General features: G+C 48.8%; 1 protein-coding gene across 3 annotated transcripts in view; it reads right to left on the bottom strand.

The window, feature by feature from the left end:
* LOC144133010 (uncharacterized) overlaps positions 1-8,238 on the bottom strand; it is a 36,929-nt gene that overhangs the window by 4,998 nt on the left and 23,693 nt on the right. For 2 of the 3 annotated variants that reach the window (XM_077665798.1, XM_077665795.1), the window contains exons 2-3: positions 3,537-4,096; positions 2,374-2,646 (exon numbers count right to left, since the gene is read on the bottom strand). In XM_077665798.1, the coding sequence (XP_077521924.1) occupies positions 2,374-2,646; positions 3,537-3,923 (660 nt within the window). In that variant the 5' untranslated portion in view covers positions 3,924-4,096. Of the gene's footprint in view, positions 1-2,373; positions 2,647-3,536; positions 4,097-4,636; positions 4,760-8,238 lie in introns of all 3 variants that reach the window. The other variant, XM_077665797.1, reaches the window with a different exon arrangement.

The raw sequence follows: 8,238 nt of genomic DNA on the forward strand, positions 1-8,238 counted from the left end.
GAAGATGATGGGAACGTTTATTGCGAACGGTTGGCACATTTGTATAAATTGAACAAAACGTAAAAATAAGCGTCGGCAAAGTAAAATGCCATCACACTAAAATCTTATAATTCTTATCTTCAGTGCTGAATCGACCACAGCATTTTTCGAGGACCTTTAACATTGACAAAGAGCCGTAAGAACGATACGGTAACTTATTGCTGTTGCCGCCATTGCCTTAATTTCCATAGTTAGTGCATTTAACTTACAATGATGCTAAAGCTCTTAACAGCAGACAACTACTGTTCTTAGATGCTGCATCAAAGCTATTTGGTAGCTGGCTGTACGATTAACATGATTACAAAAGCGCACTCAGACACAGCCAGACACAAGCATAGGCGACAAAACAGATGCTGTTTCTGAATAATGTCCTCCAGTCACCAACTAGCTTAATCACATGCTGTATAATGCTGCGCCCAGTACAAAACAACCCTGGCGATATTCGCTGTGCTGATGGCACAATAACACTCTTAAGTGATCACTGCCTAGCAATTTGAAATAGGTATTTTAACTCACTTCATAACTGAAACGACCGCGACTCTTTTTTTTTATCTTATAATACGCTACCGTCACTGCGTAATGCTAACAGCGTTTCAAGCGGCAAAATGGTGGCTTTCAGGTGAATTTCAGCTAGATCATGCACTACACCTGACAACTCTTCTTTCTTTTCCTTCAGCTTGCTGCTAGTGCAAGGCACCAACTTTTTCTGTTGTACATAGCTCCTTGTACGTAGCAGTGTATTGTGGACGTGTACTTTTCAGCGCAACCAAAAAAACACGCAACAACGTGGTGACAAGACACAGCAGCGTTTATCCGTACGCCTACGCTAGCAAATATACACACGCGCTTAAGAGCAGAGCATTGCTTATCCAGAAGTTAAACCAATTGCACACGCACACATATACGCGGAAGATACAGAACAAATAAACGATAAATTCAGTGACTATGTACGCGCCAATCAACCGTGAACGTCGAAGATGTGGTATTACTCGCACAAAACACACGACCTGATCGTAGGCTGCCAGTAGCCGTTTGGCTTATCTCGGAAGAAGAAACATTCCCCAGCCATGTAGCGAGTGTTTCGTGAACAGGGCCACACATTCCTGAGCACTTTGCCAAAAACGCCGCGCACAGGTCTCTCCCAACCCCCTGCGATGAAGCGTGGGGAGCGCAATGGCCATCGCCGCTTGGGAGGCAGCGTTTACCACTTCACAGAATGACTGACAAGGCGCTCCAAGGAGGCGTGCGCATCAAGGCACCCTACAACTTTCATTTAAGCAGCCTTGCCAAAAGGAGGAAGGGATCGAGGAACTTCGTAAAAACCGATAACAACACATTGCACGGCTCTGCGTGCTCTGGCGTAACGAATATGTTCCGTTTTGCTGGACGTCGAACGGACTTCAAGACTGCTTTTTCAAGCTCAATTTGTCATTTGCTGTTTTATGCTCACAGTAAATTACAAGCAAATTATTTACGGTCGCTCGTGGATTTATGTTGTCTTCTAGGTAGGACTTTTGGAAGTGTGAGCTAACGCTACCGTTTCGAGATATGTAAGACGAGCTGTTAGCCCTAATCGGAAGCTGTCGTTTATGAGTTGGCAGTTCGGAATCACTCGACACAGTGCGAGTTCACAACTTGCAAAAAGTTCCAAGATGCTGCAAAAAGAGATCCAATTGTAGCCGTGCAGGTATGCTACGGTGCATGCTTGAATGTAATCATTTCAAAGTGCTAGAGACAAGGCTCACATTCCGTGTCCTTGGTGCCAGGGTAAACCTACAATAGACATGAACCTGCCCTAAGGCAGACTTAGAGCCTAGAATAGACCACCTGAGTGTGACGCAATGGGAGCACTTGCTGGCCAGCCATGGCGAGGAAGCGCAACGCTTTCTCTTACGTCGAGCCACGATGAAAGCTGTCAAGTGCGGCATCCTGGACCAAGGATCGATCACGGCGCCAGTGACCCATAAGGGTCAAGAGCACTTTAAATCTGTCGCTAATAAAGTTTTTTCTATCCATCCATCGCCGTGTCAGGTGGCAGTTACATTGGCTGATCGTGAGAGATGGCTGTGTTTGAAACAGCTACCAGGCCATGTCAGTTGCGCGTAACTTAACTCCTGAAACTATGTGCCACGAGTGTGGTGTGATGACTTCCCGCTTTCTGTAAATCTAAACTATAAAATGACCATGTCTGCGAAGCGATACGCAAAAAAGACTCCAAGCCGCTGAAGGGGCTCAATAACGCTATCGCGCCATATCCTCAAAGCGGTGTTTCCTCAATTTTTTACATGAAATTATGTCTCGAAGTTTATTAGGAGCCAGTCTTGTCACCCTCACCGCTAATCCCGAGGCCAGCAGGGGACCATTCACCCTGAACGAGACGACCAGCCACACCGTATAGATCAGCCTGGTCAGGACCAAGACGGCGAAGGATGCGCTGTGCCTCCCCTTGTGTAGCGCCTCGAGACACAGGTGAAGCACAACCTCGGGGCCGGCGAAGATTAAAGACTCGACCACAATCAGCGCTGGCACCTTCAGGTCGGTGAGCAGCGGCAAGGTGGACTGCCGGTGGCGCATCATCACGCCCAGGAACACCAGAAGAGGCAGGCCCTGTAGAAGTCCCAATAGGCGTGGCAGATGTGAAGCGCTGTTCCAGGGAACTGAAGTTCCCAATGAGGATACATGCATGGCGTCAAACGAAACCAATGTCCTGAGTGGAAATCCTAACAACAGAAAGTGACGGACTGCGTTGAGTTCAATAAGAACAACGGCAAGGGAGAAACTAACTATACCTAAGTGTCATCTCCACAACATATTTAGCTTGCATGGTAGCACTACAACTCGTCGTCGTACGTGGCTCTTATTCTGTGAAACACAGGCGTCTTTTAAGACGTGAATGAGTAAAAATGGACCACAGCAAACCGAAGATTGGACCAGATTATCTTTTCTGACAAGATGTGCAAGGGAAAAATTCTTTGTCGCTAGGCCGCGTGCCCTCCCAGCACCATCAGCGTGTTGACTAAAGCAAACAATTCGATATCTTTAGACAAGGCTTCTTTGTTTTTTTTCTCTTTTCGAGTTTTTTTTCTCCGGTGGTGACAATAATATAGATTAGAGATGGCAGATCTGTTTCATTATTGGAAACGTAGTTTTATGACTTTATATCACCAAATTTGGCCACCGTATTGGTGACGCAGTTGAGCGGGAAGCCTAAGGTTGGGAACAACATGACACACACAAGGGGTCGTGGTTTACGTGTAGACTGCAGGTTGGATTGATAGGCCAGAAACTAAAGGCGAAATTTTCAATAGAAGCAAAAAATCAGAGTGCCAACACTGTACTAAAAAACAGTGAGTACTCCTATCAAGATACCTATCCCTGGCGGTGAAGCACTTAACTCCCACTTTGTCATAAACTAGTTCAGCGTCCACGTGTGCTAATCCGAGTTGTTAATAGTGGTGCGCTTTCCATGCGTCCCTTTGCGGCCACAAAGAACTCACCACGAAGGAGATGGCGGATGCCAGGACTGTTGGCGTGACGGCCCCGTCGAATCTCAAGGACATATTTCCGCCCAGGCGCACGATGTTACCGCAGCGTTCCTCAGTGCGATTACTCCGTTCATCCCGCACCATACAGCAGCGCTTCTGCAAAGCCCACAACGCAACCTCCTTCTTGCTGTCAACTCCAGACAACCCCTCCTGACGAGTCTGCGGGCAGATGATGACTGCTTTCGGGACAAGACCACGCCCTTCACCGCAGTCCTCGTAATTTCCGCCGAAGCCAGTCTGTAGCGCATCCAGGCTTTCAGTGACACCCAGTTCCATACAAGGCGTGGAAGCATGTGACGACCCTCCCTGACACACGTCGGTCATGACTGGCACGTCCATGCTTGTGTTCCTTGAGTCCAGATAGTACGGCTATATACGGCAGCGAATTTTGAGCAGATGAGGGCAGGGAGGGGGGCACTAGAGGCTTAGGCGCTTTCTCTGGCACTCGTCGCTTAGCGCCACTCGCACACCCAGTCAGGCTCTTTCCTCTTCTTCATTGTTGTTGTTGGCCTCTGTTGGAATGGTACATACCGACGGTGGAAAATTTGCCAGGGTAAATGAACTATGGAAAGAAATATGTTGGTGTGACGATAAGAGACCAGAGTGGGCGGAGTGGGCGAGGGAACAAACGCGGGTTAATGACATCCTAGTCGAAATTAATAGGAAGAAATGGGCTTGGGCAAGGCATGCGATGCGAAGGCAAGATAACCGCTGGTCCTTAAGAGCAACGGAGTGGATTCCAAGAGAAGGCAATTGTAGCAGTGGGCGGCAGAAAGTTTGTTGGGCGAATATTAAAAAATTTGCGGGAATACGGTGGGCAAAGCAGGCAAATGACAGGGTTAATAGGAGAGACATGGGAGAGGCATTTGCCCTGCAGTGGGCGTAGTCAGGCTGTTGATGATGATAAACCCAAACAGGAGGTATATGTTTACCAACTTCTGTTGGGTAGGCATTGGTTAACTTTTTGGATACAAAAATAATGGAATCTAGAAATACATAACGGACAAATGAACCTACATTACGCAATGATTTAATAATGTACAGGTACGCACACTGGTTTCAGAACGTGACTCCTGCAGGGCGTTTCCACCAAAGGAGAGGAGAACATGAATACAAGGATGAAGCCCTGATCGAGCGATGGGATCGCCAAATAAGTTCTTCTCTGAGAAGAAAACCTGCGGAAGCAAAGGAGGAAGTGTTCAAGTGATTCAGCTTTTGGACTTCGTTCACAAAAGTTCGACGACTGTCATAAAGAGACAGACCCGAAAAGATCGTGAAGCAACCTTGCTCTTTCTCTTATGTTTCACGGCAATGCCTATGCTTGAAACCATTCATGGATATTTCTGAGCTAATGGTACACCACTTTCTTTTCCTTTTTTTTTAAATTGCGAATCCAGACTGCCATGTTCGCTTGCTGGAAAACGACACTTCTATCTAGGAGGGTTTTAATGTGGGCGCCGCACATCGATGTGTCATTCTTCGAGCCCCTAACCAGAGCACTGCTGACCCTGCAGCAGTGGCGTAAATCGGGGGGGGGGGGGAGGCAGGGGTTCCTGACCCTCCCCTCTTTCCTTCGCTCAGGACGGGGGGGGGGGGACGCAGCATCCGAGTGCCACCAGGGTAAGAAATGCAGGTTCCGAGACACACCATGGGATCAGCTTGTTGCTGTATCATGTAATGTAACATGTAACAAGATTGGTGTAATGCTTACTGCGTGCATGGTTGCTAAACAGCATTGCACGCACTGGGATAGTAGACACCTCCATAGCAGCAGGAACCTCCGTAACGTGTTTGCCATTAGATTGCGTATCTGGAAATTCCTGTGATCACATTGACTTCACCTGTTGGCACACAGGGATGTGTGGGTCCTAACTTCACTTGCATTGATCCGAAATTTCACTTCTGACGTAAATTGTGTCTGCTGTACAAATAACTGAGCATTGCATAACTTATAAATTCGCATGCACAGTTGCAAATGCGTGGCCGGGTAGGACTACTGCGCGTGTGCAACAGGCATACAGCCTTCGTCAAAAATGTACATCCCAAGAAGTTTGCTTCTAAGCTGCTTAACGCGGCTCCTTAGCACATCTATCAGTCCAATGCTTGGGAGGATTGAGAGCATGAAGCCATTCCTCTTTCGAAAGGTTACGGTCGCTGAAGATGTATAACTAGGCAGGCTGCAGGCCTCGCAAGCAAACGCTTTGGGCTGTATACTTTTGACGGGGGCTGTACGTTATACTGGTATACTTCTACGCTGGTATGTCTCCTGGGTGCTACATCGCTCTGTTGATGAACTGAACATAACCACCAGAATGCAGCAGCAAGAGCTTCACATACGCGGTTGCCAGCGAGAAGGCCTAGAAAACAGGCCGCATTACGAGAGATTCGGGGTCGGGTTCAGAGGGAAGCTCTTGTCAAATTTCTGCCGCGGTGAGCGCCACCGCTAGTCTTCCCTAGCGGCCGTCAGCTCCGCCTGGTGCTGTAGTGAAAGCACGCTTAGAATGGCTTGGGATACGAATGCCACTCCTATGAACTATTTACATACTTATAGAAAGTTTCATTCGGAATTCTAACTACCTGCTAAAGCTAACAGCTCAAATTATTCTCTCATTGTTTATGTGCTATAAGGAAAATATTGCTGCCCAAATCACTCCGCTTATTATCCCTGAAATGCTTCGACATTTATGAGCTCGTTGCAGGGCTGACCGCGGTGCAACCAATGCGGAAGCACTAAGTGCGCTACATCGCTAAGAAAGCCGCGTTTTGGCGGAATTTCTCGGCCAGCACTGCTCTTGAGGCGTTGCGAGGGTGTGTGGTAGGAATGGTGTCGCTCGCATTGTAGCGCAAGCTGCCACTTCTCGTTTCTTGCCACTTTGTTTCGATACGATCTCTAAGTTGCTCCGTCGATGGCATTGACAAAGCCAGAATCACTCAAAAAAGACAATAATTTGTACATGGAGGCCTTGTTTTCATGAATGTCATATTGGCATTGTCTAATTGTTTTGTTTGCTCATTATAGTCTTTTTAACAAGGAGGGTTCTGAAGATGGAATTTGTGTTTCCGGCTTTGAATTTTGTAGCGTGAGCTACACTGGCCGAAGTTGAGCAGTTTCGCGTGGTTCCTGGTGAGCCGTGCTGCGCATGCGCGAGGAGCAGTGACGTCACACGGCGCACAGCTGGCGCGCCGGAGCCGGCGCCGCACGTGCCTCGCCGGTCATAGCCGCGGCAGACGCACTGGCGCCGGCGCGAGCCCAGCTGTGCGCCTCCGTAGCACAGTAGCCGCCTGACGCTGCGCAGGAGCCGCTTGATAGCGCCTCTCATTTTGTGCGCATGCGCAGTGGTGTCAGTGGGAGTGTACATATAGCGGGGCGTTTGCCAGTGTGGTATAGCCATGAAGAAGGAGAGCGAAATTGCTGCTCAGCGGCAATTTCCATTACTCCCTGGCTCAGGTGTCCGGCGAGAAGTGAGACAGATACTGCGCCATTTCCTTTGACCCCCCCCCAAAAAAAAAAATAAAAAACAGTTTTTATACCAATCGCTGCTTCCTCAATCGCTGTCATTCAGGCTCTTGAAGGAGGCTGGCTTCAGCACTGCAGTAAATTAAAACGATGAAGCAATGATCTTAAGGACGTTTTCCATGCCTCACGAGACACAAATACACACTCTGACGTCACAGCCATCATTCAGCTGTTGAAACCAAAACAGCACGGCAGAAAAAATTCGACAATAAATTTTTTAGCGGCCGTAATCGAATATCACATGGTGATTCATGAGTAGTCGTGTCTTCCGCATCAATATAGAGAAGAAAACATGACACCAAAATTAGGTGCCGATACTCCTTTAATGTTGCGTTTATCTGCCATATTATGCAAGTACAGATTAATGAGTGCTGCCGGCCAGGAGGCTATGATGGCTGCACGCATCTCGTGTAGCGTCTTCGCCAAAAGTAAGCGAGCAGCCGCGGCGGGAGTGGGCTCGCAGCCGAGTGGCGACGCTGCGGTCTCCGGCGCCGGCCGCTGCTCCCGTGTAGTTGCAAGCAGAGAGATCCTTAGTGCAGCCTTGAGTGTAATCTGGCGGCTTTTCACTTCATCCACCATGGACGCCCGACGCATGCTGGGAAGACAGAAGCCGGATTGACATATAGTGCCCAGTTGACTGTGTCTACTGGTCCAAAGCAGGTGGTGAATTTCCTCCTCTCCAGCCGGTGTTGATTAATTCGGGCAGGTAGTGGGACCTGCATCTTCTTCAGAGGCCCATCGGCACGTGACTGACGGGGTAAGGGCCGCCCCAGCCCTGATCCTTCTTTAAGGAATACCTAATAATAATAATTGGTTTTTGGGGAAAGGAAATGGCACAGTATCTGTCTCATATATCGTTGGACACCTGAACCGCGCCGTAAGGGAAGGGGGAATGGAGGGAGTGAAAGAGGAAAGGAAGAGGTGTCGTAGTGGAGGGCTCCGGAATAATTTCGACCACCTGGGGATCTTTAACGTGCACTGACATCGCACAGCACACGGGCGCCTTTGCGTTTTGCCTCCATAAAAGCGCAGCCGCCGCGGTCGGGTTCGAGCCCGGGAACTCCGGATCAGTAGTCGAGCGCCCTAACCACTGAGCCACCGCGGCGGCCCTTCTCCAGCCTCTATAAGTTATGACGG

Source organism: Amblyomma americanum, chromosome 5 (genome assembly GCF_052857255.1).
Source record: "Amblyomma americanum isolate KBUSLIRL-KWMA chromosome 5, ASM5285725v1, whole genome shotgun sequence".
Lineage (NCBI taxonomy): Eukaryota > Metazoa > Arthropoda > Arachnida > Ixodida > Ixodidae > Amblyomma > Amblyomma americanum.